This window comes from Camelus dromedarius, chromosome 30 (assembly GCF_036321535.1).
Source record: "Camelus dromedarius isolate mCamDro1 chromosome 30, mCamDro1.pat, whole genome shotgun sequence".
NCBI classification, from domain to species: Eukaryota; Metazoa; Chordata; class Mammalia; order Artiodactyla; family Camelidae; genus Camelus; species Camelus dromedarius.
In genome coordinates this window covers 14362940-14379267 of record NC_087465.1, presented here as the reverse complement: position 1 = coordinate 14379267, position 16328 = coordinate 14362940, and the positions used below count along the sequence as shown (strand labels likewise).

The 16328-nt window shown below is 37.2% G+C and overlaps 1 protein-coding gene across 4 annotated transcripts in view; it reads left to right on the top strand.

Annotated features, from left to right (window-relative positions):
* Positions 1–593: 593 nt before the first annotated feature.
* The window catches only part of UBE2W (ubiquitin conjugating enzyme E2 W), a 115017-nt gene continuing 99282 nt past the window's right edge, over positions 594–16328 (top strand). For all 4 annotated transcript variants that reach the window (XM_064480885.1, XM_064480886.1, XM_064480887.1 and 1 more), the window contains exon 1: positions 594–695. In XM_064480885.1, coding sequence (XP_064336955.1) covers positions 594–695 — 102 coding nt within the window. The remainder of the gene's footprint in view (positions 696–16328) is intronic.

Here is a 16328-nt window from a genome sequence, read left to right as displayed (position 1 = left end):
AACTGGGAATGTGAGAAGCCTTTCAGGTCCGTAAAGACCAGAAAGCAGCCCCCTGCGAAGTTTTATCTTGCCCCTAAAGCTGTGAAAGCAGGTATGGTGATGTGGAAAAGACATCCCAAAGGAAAAGCCTGTAAACCATACACCTGTGGCTGAAAAAAACAAAACAGAAAAAAAAAAAACCCAAAAACAAAACCCACGGGTCTGGACATCATGGGGATCTCCGGGTAAAAAAAAAATACATAATATATACATTTTTTGTTTTATATATATAGTTACATATATATAGTTATATACATAACAACCGTGGCGGGGGCTCAGAACCAGAGCAGCGTTTCCTACGCGATGAAGGTAGCCAGTGGGCTTGTGGTGGACGCCGGGAAGCTGGACGTGACCGAAGATACCGACAGCGCCATTCACCTCGCCCCCTCCCGCCCCCTCTCGCCCCTCCCGCCCCCTCTCGCCCCTCCCGCCCCCTCTCGCCCCTCCCGCCCCCTCTCGCCCCTCCCGCCCCTCCCACTCCGGGCGCCTAGAGCGCCAGCCAATCCCCTCGCGCCATCCCCTTCCCACCAGAGGCCCCGCCCCCCGCGCCCAGGATGCTGGGCCCCCGCGGCGTGACGCGAGCACGGCAGCTCCGCCCCCTGCGTCTCTGGCCTCGCCGGCCTTGGGGGGATGGTTCCATCATGGCGTCAATGCAGGTAAGAGGAGTTTGCAGCATCTGGGCGGGCTCCGGAGCCGCGGAGAGGATGCGGGCGTTTCCTTGGGGGCGGTGTCTGGGACTCTGGGGCACCCGGGCGGGCTCTACAGTGGCCCCGGTGGCCCGTCCTTTCCCAGCCTCAGGGCGTTGGGGAGGGGTGAGAGGCGGGCGAGAGAAGGGGGGGGTCTCGGTCGGTCGAAGCGGACACCAGCCGGCCGGGAAGTTGGGGGATAAAGAAGGCTAAGGGGAGGACAGGGCGAAGTTTGGTGTTGGCTCAGCGGCAGTGGTCTCGGAATCACCTCCAGCTCACCCGGACGGCTGCCGCTGGCCTGCCCCCGGCTCCAGGGATGCCTTTTCCTGCGCTGTCCCCGGCTGGGCGGAAACAGCTGCTCTCGCCGTTGTCGCTGGGGCAGGGGCAGCCGTGAGAGGGGCTGAATGTGGGGGAGCTGGAAAGGCGTTCCCGAAGAAGGCGGCTGGCTGCAGAGGCGCTTCGCGGCCTCTGCTCAGGCCTCCCACGCTCGGCCTCCCTGGCGGCTTGGCCCCTTGGCTCTCCTTTTGACTCTTAGTCCTTTGCCCCATGGATACCTTCCTCTATCAGCCTCCGCGCTCTCAGCGAACATAACATCCCGCAGCCCATTTTCTCACTCCCCCTGAAACTGCCCTTCGCCCATCAACATCATTTGTCGCCTAATATGCAGTCTCCCCGAGAGACAAGTTACCAGCCCCCTATACCTCCCAGGATAGCTCGTCCTCAAAAAATCTTTTTTTTCCTACGGTGCCCCACCCTGCGGTCGCGGTAAGTCTACAGCCCTTTACCCTCCTTTCCCAGATCTTTAGGAGAACCTTAGGTTGGTCAAAGGCGTTTATTAATCCGTGTTATAGCTACCTAACTTGACAATGCGTGGTTTATCTGGTTTTCCAACTTAATATACTCCTTTTTTTCCGGAATCCAAGGAGTTTGGGTTTTTTCCGGGCAAAGATGGCATCCACAATTGCAGTTTTGTAGAGATTAATTCTGCATTATCTATAGCTTGCATTTAATTTACAGATGAAGACTAGCTCTGTCAAAACACATAGGAAGAGAAGGCAGAACTCCCTGAGCACTTTTTAGAGTTTTAACATCATCTTAAAGAAAGAGACCATGTTTTTCTTAGAAGGGTTTTGTGCTTTTGTTTCTAGAAAAATAAGCAAATTTCTCTATCCTTCTGTGTTTTCCTCTTTTTAGGGGATAACAGTGCTTTTTTTTCCTCTCTTCTTTGTTCTGCATCTTCTTCCTCTTTTGTGTACATACTTGCTTCACACATACTTCTGTGCTTTTGTGTCATCTGTCTCCTTTCAACCTGTTCTTCATACAATTCTCTTTTTACCTTTGCTTCTCCCTCTGGGCTTTCCTGCAGAATAGGAAAAAAAAAGTTGTGTGTAACATTCCTCGGTGAAGAGATGTCATGAAACGGTCCAGAGAAAAAAGAAGATCAATTTCTGGAAACATTATACTGTACCCTCTTCTCCCCAGAGACGTTAGAAAAGTTTCGTCATTTGAGGCCAAAAAAGGAACTCTAGAACACCAGTTGAACAGTAGATCGGCTATATGACCAATTTAAGAATATTTGTATTAAGATTAAAACCATTCGTTTTAAGTGTAAAAAGATTAAAATCCACAATACTTGTGATTATATTTGACAGGAGAATTATAGGGATAACTAATCAGCTGGTTAAATGTAGACTTTTAAGTGCTTGGAAAAGACAGGTTTCAGTTTTTAAGAGAAAAAACTTAGTACAAAACTTAATTTTGACAGTTTTGAATTTTACATGGGGACTTAAGCAATGGAACCAACACTTGCCAGTGGAATACTGCATTTTTCTGTGTCCCAATTACTACCCCTGACTTTTCACCCTTTATTCTGTTATGCCTTTTGATTAGAGGAATGGAAAACTCATATTTCCTATTTTAATTATGTTTTAAGAAACTTCAGAGAGAATGGTGGGCTTGTGGTGATACTTAAAATTGACAGAAGTTAATAAAGAAATAGATCTACATTTAACTTTAATACTTCTAGAAATCTTAAAATATTAAATGGGAAGTTTTTCATAGCAAATTTTTAGTTTTAGCATTTTAGGGACTTAGATTATTTGGTACAAACTTTCTATCTCCAAACTACAAAGCATTATGAAAGTGAATTTTTATGTGATTCAAAACATTTTTTAAAAGTGTAGCAGTATTAGGGTATTCTGTTTTCAGCTAAACCATAAAATTGTGTTTTTTTGTGTTATGTTTCTTTTTTCATTTTGTACCTAATCTTTTTTTTGTTTCCCTATTAGTATCTTTAGTATTATGAAATAATTAACTAATATTCCCTGCTGGATGGATATATTTTCTGATTTTAGAATTTATCTGTTTCATTCAGATGTTTTTATGTTGGAAGTTTTTAAGTATGCCTAGATACTTTTCTAATTTGACCATCTAGATTTATTAATTTTAGATACATAACTACCTTTATGTTATGTCTTAAGATCTTAGAAATTCAGTGCATAACAGTTGATATTTATCAATTCTAGAAACAGTGATATAATTGAGAGAAATGGTCAGTTGAATTACTCTTGTGGATTTTCTGCATTTTCTTTCTCTCTCTTGCCTAATTGGGTCTTAAACTATTGACTCTTAATTTGGTTAGTTGAAAGGAGATTGAGATTTACTAATAGGCGGTGGATTATGAAGGTGTGCTTACTTTGAAATGGCTTAGAAATAAAAAATGATTTTGGATTATACACAATTCTGCATTGCTCTTTACTCAAATAATTGGGCTGTAGTGATTGAGAGAGGTAGACTATGAGCTCTTACTGACATTCTTATTGCAGTCATGTTGCCTTGACAATTAAATTCCATATGACTATTCGTTGACGTCATGAAGGGTTAACAGCATAATCAAAAGTTAGAAGATTGACTGTCATCTTGGATCCTGAGGCTCACTCAGCCCTGGGGACTTGGGGGGTATGGTTAGAATTATAGAGTAGGTTGGCTGGAAACCGTGGCGAGGAATGGCGCTGTCAGGGAGCTGTTGGAGCAAGTGAGGAAGGAAAAGCGGAACACTGGAGAACAGAATTGAAGGTGTTCTGTGTGAATGACAGTCATAAGTAGATAGTAGACTACATTGTGAACAAAAGCATAAAGATGAGGTCATCATCTCTTAATTCTCAAAGCAGTCATTGTGGTATTTTTCTTTTTGCTGTTAATCAATTACTTCTTTGTAAGGTGCCTTCTATTTTTGTCCTAATGTGTTGGTTTGGGTCTTTTATTTAACTTTTCAGGTCTCTTCCACTCCCCTGGGCCATAGATTTCCATGAGAATAGAAAAAAAAATTCTTTCTGTCTCTTAAATGCACATAGTGACTACAGTAGATGTTTGTCCATCACTTGACACTTCAAAAAGCATTCCTACATATCAAATTCTGCATTACTTTAATTCTATTTTGGAAAAATCTATTTAGGAGTTCTGTTACAGTAAGGTTGAGTACCTATAAAGGAATAATTTAAAATTCATATTTATATTACAAGTATATTCCCCCCAAAATTGTCTTATTTGCTTGATTCATGTATTTGCTATACTTTAATGTTTTTCAAAGTATTTTCATTTTCTTTCTTTCTGGATTCTTATTCCAACCTTGTAAAATGGGAAGTCAGATAATCCTATTTCATTCTGATAGAGACAGTGATTACTTGTTTGAAAAGTGACTTACCCAAAGCTACATAGCAACTAAGTAGTGAAGCTGCAGGTAGAAACCAAGCTCTGAAATCTACTGATGCTGTGAAGTTGTAGGAAAAGAACATATTAAAAGTTTCGCATTGTAGAGAAATCATTGGGGCAATTACTTAACTTTTCAGTCAAGAATTAAACATTTACTAAAATGTTTTATAGCTTCTATAGCTAAAAAAATGAGAGGAAAATTTTCCTTATATGTTATAAAGTTACTTTATCAAAATTTTCATAAAGGTTCTTTATGCATATACTCATGCACTGAGTAAAATTATAATGGCAAATACTTACTGTTCAAAGATAATCTTTATTATTAAGGAGAGTTTTAGAAGGTGTGATCTGGCATTTTTCTGAAAATATGCTTCTGGATAGGATTTATCTAAATTGAGGATTTGTTAGATGAATTTTATTGCATCTTTATATCCCTGTTGTCTGCTTCATTATTAATCTAAATACTACTTGTTCATGTTTGTCAGATATTTAAAAATTTCATTTGATAGCCCTTATTTGTGAATGTAGTTTTTGGATTACTAACAAATGGTGCATATCTTTGAGTTACTTTATTCTGAGAAAAACTGTAATCTTATTCAGTTGTTTTTATAAAACTTCATGTAAAAAAGTGCCCAGGATCTGGAATCAGAAGACCTGGATTCAGGTTTTGTTTCACTACTTAACAGCTGTGTTGCTCAAAAATCAGTGTGTAGTGTAGTGGTTAAGACAAAAGCAGATTAACAAAGGTAAACATTTATAAAACTGCTTTTTTGATCTCCCTTTCCCAAACCTGTTCTTTTTGTAGTATTCCCCATGTGGTACATGACAAATTCATTCTTCATTTGTTCAGCCAGAAACCTTGGTTTCATCCCACCCCAAAGTCAAACCATCAGCAAGTTCTTTCCGGCTCTGCCTTCAAAATAAATCCAGAATCCAGCTGTGCAGTCTTCTGCATCGTTGCCTGATGTAAATCATCATTGTCTGTCATCTGCGTTATATCAGCAGCTTCATAACTGGTTTTCCTGCTTCTGCCCTTATTTCTTGATGGTCTTTTCTCATTATTTAGATTCTTTCAAAACAAAAGTCACATGTCACTTCACTCGCATTCTTACTGTGGCTTCCCTGTTCTACTCAGAATGTAACTCAAAATCCGTGTTAATGGCCTGGAAGGCTTTACATAATCTATCTCATTCCACACCCTTTACCCCACCCTCCTCACTTCTCTACAGCCCTGAGGGCCTTCTTGATATTTCTGCCTCAGTCTTTGCCTGTGTTATTTCTTCTGCTTGCAGGGCTCTTCTCCATGTATCTGGTGGCTCACTTCCATTTTTCTCTCAGATCTTTTTTCAAATGTAGTTTTTTCTCAGGGAAGCCTTCCTTAATCACCCAGTGTAAAATAGCCCTCCCACCCCTGGCACTTGCAGTTCCCCTCACCCTGCTAAATGTCTCCTTCACATCCCTGACATATTAGTAGTTAATCAGCATACTCTTTCTTCGACATACCCCAGTGCCCGATATGTAGTAGGTCCTCTGTAAATGTCAAAGGAATAAGCACAGCTTTTGGATTCAGATAAACTTGATTTGAATTCTAGCTTTGCCACTTAACAGCTATGTAACCTTTTTTTCCCCCCATCATACAGGATAAAATTATAAATTCATGTTTTAGGTCTTTGGAGTTGTTTGTGAGTTCCATCTTATAATGCTGTAGTCGTCTTATTTTAAACTACCCCTGTCAGATACTCACTTGAAAATTTTGATACCTGGCCCTATGTTGGCTATCAGTGGGAAAAAAGCAGATTTCCTTTATATGACGTCTCTTCTTGTATTTCCAAACCACAGGAAGGAGGGAGGAAGTATGATTTCTAATTAGCATACATTCTTTGCCAATCCTCTTCAAAATTTGAGAGTTAGCCAAGTAAAATGTTGAGCTTTCTACGTCAGTTTTAAATGGCACATTGAATTTTTTCTTTTTTTAATTGAAATATAATTCACACACATACCATAAAACTTAACCTTTTTTCTTTAAGTGTAAAATTCAGTGGTTTTTAAAGTATATTCACAACCATCATCACTAATTCCAGAACATTTTCATCACCTCAAAGAGAAGCTTTTTCCCCATTTGCAGTCATCCTCTGTTCCCTGGGTATCGTGTCTGGTCCCCCACCCTCTCCCCACTGAAAATCACTAATTAGTTTTCTATCTTAATAGATTTGCCTATTTGGAGTATTTCATATAAATGGAATCATACGATATGTGTCCTTTGGGACTGCCTTCTTTCTTTAAGCATGATGTTTTTTTGGTTTGTCCGTATTGTAGCTTGTATCAGTGCTTCATTCATTTTTATGGCTGAGTAGTAGTCCATTTTATGGTTATACCACACTTTGTTTATCCACCAGTTAATTGACATTTGACTTTTTCACCCTGTTTCTGTCAGTTAACTGACTATATTATTTCTCCTTTTTGAATCATGCAGCTATGAGTATGAACATGTTTTTTTGTGGACGTGTTTTATGTCTTAGGTATATACCTAGGGGTGGGATTGCTGAGTCATTTGGTAACTCTTATGTTTAATTTTCTAGGACTTTTTCATGGCAGCTGCACTATTTTATATTCTTATGAGCAATGTACAAGTGTTTCAGTTTCTACACATTCTGGCCAATATTTGTTGTCCATTTTTTAAATTATAGCTGTGCCAGTGGATATGAAGTAGTATGTCATTGCAGTTTTGATTTGCATTTCCTTAATGACTGTCGTTGGATATCTTTTCTTGTACTTATTGGTAACGTTTCTTGGAGAAATGTCTATTCAAACCCTTTTGCCTTTTAAAAAATTAAGTTACCTTTTATAGTTGAGTTGTGAGAGTTCTTTATATGTTCTGAGCTTACCAGACATGTGATTTGTGAATATTCGCCTATTCTGTGAGCTCTGTTTGCACATTCTTGATGGTATCCTTTGAAACACAAAATTTTTTGATTTAGATGAAGTCCAGTCTATCGTTTTTGTTCTTTTGTCATTTGTACATTTGTCACATCTAAGAAATCATTACTTAATTCAGGGTCATGAAGATTTACACTTTATTACACCTCTGTTCTGAGAGTGTTATGCTTTTAGCTCTTACATTTAGGTTTTGCTTCATTTTAAGTTAACTTATATATGGTCTGAAACATATTTAGCTTTGTAACATTAATGTGGCAGCTTGTTTTCTTTTTGAAGCTGTATAGGTCCTAGATGAGAGTATATCAGTTTTGTTAATATCCTGCTGGATTCAAGTTATGCATCTAGGTGGGTGGAGCAGTTAGCTGCTTTTAAGATGAAAATTTATATTGCAGCCCTACTACTAAGAAGTGTGATTGTAATCCTAATAAACTGTTACTGAGAATAATTATGTATTTATATGTTGGCTTTTATTATAATTAAAATAGACATACCAGCTTTGGTTTTTAGACTTACAAAAGCATTGAGCCATAGGGCATTTTAGAGGTCATCTAGAGGTTTGAATCATTGCTGCATTTTGTGATTAGACTTAGTTGATAAAATATGTCTGCTTTTATACTACATGAAAGGAAGATTTGTATTGAGCAAGTTGAGTATATAGATTTTTTTTTTAGTGTATTGATTTGTTGTGAGAAAAATTATTACATTTTCTTAAATAGACAAGCCAATTTAAGGATTCTAGTGAAGAAAATTATGTAGCTGGGCATGTTGGTGCCACCTTTGCTCTTTATGTTGCTTAGTGGAAACCTCATAGAATTCATGTCTTTATAACAATTTGTTTGAGCTACCTTGGTTTGATATTTCCATTGTCTGTCCTGGTTATTCATGGGTTCTGTATTTGTGAATCCACCTACTTGGTAAAACTTATTGGAACCCTAAAATCGATACTCATGGTGCTTTTGTGGTGATTTGCACACATGGGTAGAGTGGCTGGAGGTTTGAGTTGCTGGATGTACATGTTTCCAGCTGAGGTAAAACAGGCCAACACTGTCTTGTTTCAGCTGTAGTACAGTAGACAGGTGTCCTTTTTTGGGGTCTATTTAATGCTTTTGGTGATTTCACTGTTTAAAATGGCTCCCAAATGTAGTACTGAAGCGCTGTTCAATGTTCCTAATTGCAAAAAGACTGATGTGCCTTATATAGAAAATGTGTGTTAGGTAACCTTCCTTCTGTCATGTACTGTTGCCCTAGGATTCAGTGTTGACGAGCCAACAATATATGTTAAAAACTCTGAACAGAAACAGAAAAACTAAGGTTATTGTTGGTTGGTTGAATGTGAACAGAAGATTGCAGGAACTTAATCCTGTATTTCCCAAGAATGGTGGTTCACTACTTGCTAAATAAATATTTGCTGCAACTTTATAGGACATAACTGCTGTGAATAATGAAAATTGACTATATTTTGATATAAATTTCAATCCACCTCTGACTTGAAATGTCTTGAAGCCAGGTTAAACCTGGTAAGGTGCAACATTACTACATCTGGGTTTCTTGTTTGCCTTTTCCATTTTCTACTGTAGATAAGTACTTTCCCCCAGTTTTTTTGTGAATTACCCACACAATCCAAGTTAGCGGTTTTCAATGTTGGCATTATATTGAAATCACCTGGGGAGCTCTAAACACAGCTAGAGATTGATTTACTTGGCCTGGTGTGCGTCTTGGGTATTAGAATTTTTCTCAGCTCCTTGGTGAGTCTAATGTGCAGCCTAAGTTGAGAACTCTTCACTACAATGGGAGAATTTAGGTGTGCAAATTAAATAAATTGGATAAGATGTAACCCATCTCCTTGAACTAGATGGTAGAAATTTCAGAGTTGTTACTTCTAGAGAGATCTTTTAAGAGGAACCAGATTTGAGACTATGAAGATGTTTATCTGTGTTCCTGGCTGTTTACATGATCACAATTCTATCAAAGAACATCCATTTCCTGTGCATATCAGAGGGCATGTTAGCTGCCTTAACAATTTTAGTGTAGTCTGTTGTTTGATGGCTGTTTTATACAAAGACACGAAGTATCTGCCATGAGAGTTCTTTGTGTAGGAGGGTTAGTGAACAATGTACATTAAGGTGTGTCTGTTGGGTGGTTCTCTAGGCTCAGTTACGAGCTGAGTGATTCCTCTATGCCAGTTGTGTCCCTAGACAAGCTTACAGATTTTATATCATGAGTCTTTGGAGTTGAATATGAGTAATTACAGTCTTAAGGGTTTTTTGGTGGTTGTTTTAAATAATTTTAGGAGCCTTGTATTGAAATGTGAATATCTCTTGTTAGTCTTGTTTTTAGTCTTTTGGCCAGTATTGTTACCTCATGCAGCTCCCGTTTTAGGCCTATGCTGAGGACTTTTTGTTAGTCCGTTAAAATCACTGAGAATCAGGTTGTTTATGATTCTGGCTCCTGGGTCTGTCTTTCCTGTCTTTAGGTTGAACTGGACATTACTGCAAACGGGAAGATTGTGTCAGTAGCCTTTACTTGCTATGAATACTTAGCAGTTCTTTTTAGTCACTTTTTCATAGTGAACTTCCATTTTGAATTCTGGGTAGTTTCAACAGCTTCAATCTTGTCCTTTCATCATTTCTGGGAATTTTTTTTTTTTTAACTTATCTAGCTAACTTACCTGGTTAGTCCTTCTACTTTTTCTACTTTATTTCTGAATTTAGATTTTACTCAAAATCCACATTAGTTCTTTACATCTTTATACCTGGCATCCTGAATACACCAAATTTAGCCTCAGTTCTCACAGCCGTACACACTTTTTCTTACCTTGTGTGCCCTTATAGCATGTTTTACTCCTTTTTAAAATTGGGGGGCGGGTGTTGTTTGTTTGTTTATTTAATGGAAGTGCTGGGGATTGAACCCGAGACTTTGTACTTGCTAATTAAGCAGGTGCTCTACCACTGAGCTATATATCCCCCATCCCCATGTTTTACTTCTTTCATAGGACTTTTTGCCTCTGCCTTGTACTTACTATAAAGGTACTTTGTCTCTGTTAGATTTTTAACTCACTGAGGGCAGTGTGCTATTAGTAGTAATCACTTAAGTGTTTTCTGAGTAAAGATGTAGAACAGTGACTCAAGTAAATACTTTTTTCAAAATAGGTCAGAAGTGATATCAAAACATTACTTTTTTGCCCTATCTCTGATTCCTTTGATGTCTGTCTTTTGCTTCAGCTTCTGTCCTGGCCCAATTTAAAGAAACTAAAGAATTGAGTTGAATAAGGAAAACTATATAATATTTTAAAATTAGTGTTCATTTCCTGTTAATTACAAGCATCTCTTTCAACTAGATAATATTTGGTAATTCTTTCACTTTGGAGATAATGCTTCAGTGAAAGTCTGTTTTTTTTTTTTTTTACCCCTGATAGTAGGTTTTTTCTTAAGTTTCCAGTCCACAAACCCTTACCGTGACAGCAAATAAATATTAGGTCTTGCTTCATTGAAACTTGAATTATGTGATTGCTTTCTCCCTAAACCCAAATATGTTGTGTCTCAGGATCCTTCTTTTCTGAAATTGTAGTTGTTTTCTGTGTGTGCATGTGGGAGGAGGAGGTGTGAGGTTGCATGGGGTGGGGGTGTTTTGGTGTAGGGAGTTTGTGATTGGTTCTCCCAGATGTAGCAGAGGACAGAACATCTGTTAATATCAGTGAAGTGCAGACTGGACTTCTCATAAGCCTGATTACCCTTAAGCATAGTGTTGACTTAAAGACACACAACATAAGAGTTGTGAATTTAAATTTTATTCAGGGTCCTGCTGAGGACTATAGCAGGAAGATAACCATTCAGTTAGTTCTGAGGAAGCTGCTCCAAAGAAGCAGGGGAGAAGCCAGTTTATACATGATTTTTGGTTAGGTAAAATATGCAGTCAAGCATACATCTTGGTACAAGATTACTGCTCATCATGAAGAACAATCTCAAGTTATAGATTTTAGTGTTTTACTGTGGATGGGAAGATGCAAGAATCTGGGGGTCTTTGAAATTCTTCCTGAGATAAGCATCTAACTATTTGAGAATGTAGTCATCTTTAAAAATGCTTTAGAAATAATTTAGAAATAGAAGAGCATTCTAACAATAGTGCTCAGTAAATTACAAATAACCAGATGTGTCTTCCTTTGAGACTAAATATACAAGAAGGATAGATCTATAATTAAGATCCACCTAGTTTACAGCTTAAAAAGAATGTTATAAGATCTTTTTAAGTCATAAAACTTACAAGCTTTGGAAGCTGCCTTTTGGTATAGAGAGTTGAGCATCAGTATTTGTTCTAATCATATAATCATGATTTAATTAGCCACATTCATGAGTTTCCACTTTTTTACCATTATAAGCTAAGCGTGTGCTACTTCCTCTCCCCCTCATTCCCAGTTTTGTTATAATTTAGGGTAAGTATTCAAGAATGGTGTATTTTCTAGCTCTCAAAATACTTGATAGTAGTGAATTTAAAGTTGTAGAGAAGGAGCTCACCAAAAGTGCTAGAAAACTTTGCTCTGGGGGTGTCTGCAAAAAGAGGGACCTGTCCACCTCCCCACCCCCAACCCCCCAAAACAGAGGGCCCAGCAAGTAAAATGTTAGAAGTATGGCGGAAATAGGAAGAGAGCTAAGTTTGGTATAACAGAATCAAAGGGGGAAATCTCCTCACATGAAAGGCTGTAAGTGGTGTCTGGAATAAGACCTCCAGTACATTTAATAAGCAAGTGGCATTGAACTTTAAGAAATTTTCAGGAATTGAAGCTTAAACGAATGTGTTAGAGGGGAGGTAGAGGGAGTTGTGTTAACTGAGTTCATGCATTTGGACAGTGAAAGGAAAGGAAGGAATGGACAGGAATAGAAGCTGAATGATGGCTGTTGTTTTAAAGCTAGGAGACCCAGTTGAGGACTGAAGGGAAGAAGTTGTTAACTGGTAAAGGGTGAAGTTATTAGAAACCAAATTATTAACTCTGAAAACAACATTCTGGATGAGTTGGTAAGGCATGAGGTCCAGAGAGAGGTGGAAGAATTTTGAGAAGGGGAGAGAATCTTCTTGCTCTGGGAGTTAAGGACCAGAGACTGACTGTAGGGACAGTGTGATTTATTGATTTATTTATTTTTCGTTACTTGCTAAAAATGGGGAAACAAGTTGTCAGTTTCTATTTACATATTTAGCATTTGTGCTTAGAAGGAAGCTTTTCATTAATGAGTTTTGAAGAATATTTGGGACGAATTTTATAGATTTTAGCTGAGAGAAAAACTGGTTTGTTGTTTGAACCCTCCCTGCAACAAGTGAAGTTGATACATATTTTCATTTGCTTTCTAATAATGTTCATTAGGGTAAATTCATAATTTTAAGATATGATCTTTTATTTTTATTTCACCTCTTATTTTTTAGGTTTATTTATTCATGGAGGTACAGGGAATCTAGCCCAGGACCTCTTGCGTGTTAAGCACGCACTCTACTACTGAGCTATACCCTCCCCCAACTTCCATCTGTGAATTTTAATACTACTTTAGTGTGGGTATTTGGAACCTTAAACTTTTCAAAGTATTTTTAAAATTTTCGAAGTGTTGTTACAGCTGCTGGCCTATCTCATTCTCAATCTGAGGTAGCTATTTAATTATGTAGAAATTAAGATACAGATTATTATTTGTCCAAAGTTGCACATATATACACTCCTAGAAAGCAGATGTTGAATTTTTAAATTAAATATATCTCTTAAAGTACTTAACTTACCTCTTAAGGCTTGCATTTTGCTTACATTTTTAACAAATGACAAATTCTTTTACCCTAAATCCCAATTTTTGTCTCTTGTGGTAGAGCTGCATTTTGATTTGTAGGTCAAACCCAACTTTTTACTCTTAGCGTATGTATGCCAAACCCTGGCTATAATCTACGTTTTCTACTACATAGCATGTTTTATGCTTTATGACATTTTATTTGCCTGAATAACTTTATTAATACTTATCAGAGTCTCTGGATGTAGCCCAGTGTAGCCAAATCTGGAAGGTAAAAAATTTTGAATTGTACCTTTATAAGGGAAAAAAGGCACATTTAAGTTTTTTTTTTAACATTTTTATTGATTTATAATCATTTTACAATGTTGTGTCTTTTTTTTAAACATTTTTTATTGATTTATAATCATTTTACAATGTTGTGTCACATTAAAGTATTTTTCCAAAAATCAAAGGAAGCTTAGCTAAAATGAAACCTCAACTCTGTCAGGCCTAATGCTAAATTACTGCCTTTCACCTACAGCATGAAATGTAGTGATCACAAGGGGAGAACAGTAGACTCAGAACTGTATTTTATTTCATTCAGAGTCCAGGTTTCTGGGTAACTTACATAGTTTTATTTGGAGTGTTAATTTCCAGAACACCAGACATAACTTCTGAACTTGCTTGAGAAGTTCAGGTTTGATTTTAGAGTTGTAAACTCCTTGCCTCCTGGAGCCAAGCTGATTTAAAGTACATAGGATGCTTATATTGGGGTCATGGCAGAGAGCATACCCAGCCTCAAGAGTTTCGTGTAAAGAGAGCAGCCATGCTTCAGCTCTGGTAGAGTCAGTTATTTCTGTTTATCACTGAATGCTCACAAGAAGCTGGAACTCCACAGGTCCAAAATTGACTTTAATCTCAGCTGCCTCTAACCCCACAAAGACAGAGACCGACTGCCTCTACCTGTTCCTCCTCCTGTATTTGTTTCAGATTTTAGTACCACCATCACACAAACTAACATGCTGGAATCATCCTCATTTTTCTCTTTCTCCCTCCTCCCATCTATTTACCACTAAATCCAGTCTATTCTGTATCTCCAGTTGATCACTAGTAATGTCTCAACTCTTTATTTTTCTAGTAGTTTTCATTCTGGCTTCCTGGCCTTCATTCTGTCTTAACTTCTCCAGTACACCTGCCACACTGTTCAGTTTTCGTTCTTTTTCATTAAAAAAAAGAAACTTTATATATGTTCATTGTTGAAACATGAGAAAATGACAGATTAGTAAAAATAAAAATTACTACCCTAAAAAGATCACTGGATGGTGAGATTAAGGTTTTTTTTTTAAATTTTGAAATACTTTGGTTTCTATTTTTTTCCCTGCATATACATAGCATTTACCATTGAAAAGACAATTTGATTGTAAAGTCAGTCCCTAGTCTTAAACATCTCTTCACAGATATTTTGCATATCGGTGATCAGTCACTTCCTTTTTTGGTTCTTCTCATAAATATTTACTTGTGCTAATGTTTCTTCTTAAAAAACAGATACTTCCCTCTACTACTTCTCTTGCTAACTACCATCCTGTTGCAGGCCCTCGTTTCATAACCGGACTTTTTGAGAGTGACTTAAAAAAAAAAAGATTATGAAATGTATCAAGCATAAAAAAAAAATTTAAAAATCGTAAGTGGATGTTTTAAAGAATATGAATAAAATAATAAAGAATATTAATAAAATATGCACCTAGCTTGAGAAATAGAAGTTACCGTTACTTTTGAAGCCTCCTGTACATGCCTCTTCTGATGGTACCTCATTTCTTCTGTCCCAGACTAAATTGCTCTCCTGGATTTTATCATTCCCTGTTTTTCTTTATAGATTTACTTTAAATGGTATATTAAGTTTCACTCTTTTGAACATTAAATAAATGGAATCATACTGTATTTCTGACTTCTTTTTTTTAACATTTTAAGATTAATCCATCTCAATGGATGTAACAGTACATTTTTTAGACTAAAATAGTATTCCATGTTACAAAGTCTTTCATAGTTGTGTATTTTACTCCTAACTTATTGTGAACAGTGCTGCTTTAAATATTCTAACACATCTTTTCCTGGTACACATAGGCATGGTTTTCTCTAATGGGTATGTGTGTGGGAATATATCTAGGTGTGGACTTGCTGGGTTGTACTGTGTCTTTGTTCGGCTTTACCAGATAACCAAAGTGGTTAAATCAGTTTATGTTCTTCCTGGTAGTTCCAGGGGTACCACGTGCTCCCTAATACCTGATATTGTCCGACTTAATTTTTGTGAAGCGTATCTCATTGCAGTTGTTTTACAGTTCTTTGCTTTAATAAAGAGGTCAAATATCATTTTTACTTGTTTATGGACTATTTGTGTTTCCTCTTCTATGGAATGCCTGTTGACTTTTTATTTATTTATTTTTAATCAATTCAGTTGGCCTTTATTGATTTATAGAAGAAGTTCTTTTGTATGGCCAAGTTCTTTTCCCAGTTTAAGATTTGATTTTTCAGTTTCAGTGTCTTGATGAACCCCAAAGGAAATTTATCAGTCTTTTCCTTTTTGGCTGGTACTTTTTGTGTTTTTAGAAAAAGTTTTCTACTCTGAACTCATGAACGTCTTCTAAAATTTTCTCCTAAAATGTTGTCTTCTAAAGTCTTGCAATTTAGCCTTTCACGTTTAAGTCTTTAATTCTTAAGGGTTGAGGTAGGGATCTATTTTTTTTTTTTTTTAAATGAATATCCAATTTGTCTCAGCCCCATTTACTACGAGGCTTTCCTATTTGGTCAACAGTCAAGTTTCTAAATATGTGTGGGTCTGCATCTGGGCTCTCTTTTCTGTCCCATTTGGTCTGCATGTGTCCATACTTGAGTTGGTGGTGAAATCTTGCTACCTACCAGAGCTAGTCCTGACATCTTTCAAATCTAGATATCCTTTTTTTAAGCCAGACATTGAAAGAAATTAGCAAAAATGTAAAATAATGCACTTTAAAAAAAATGAATAATTGAAGTAGAGTTTTATATTTCACTTATCTTTGCCTTCCTTATCAGATATGTTTACCTTCATTTTTATTTTAAGAGGTTGTATGTCTCATTTTTTTAAAAAATTGAAGTATAATTGACCTGTAACACTATGTTAATTCCAGGGGCACAGCATTTAGTATTTTTATACATTACTAAATGATCACTGTAAGTCTAGCTACCA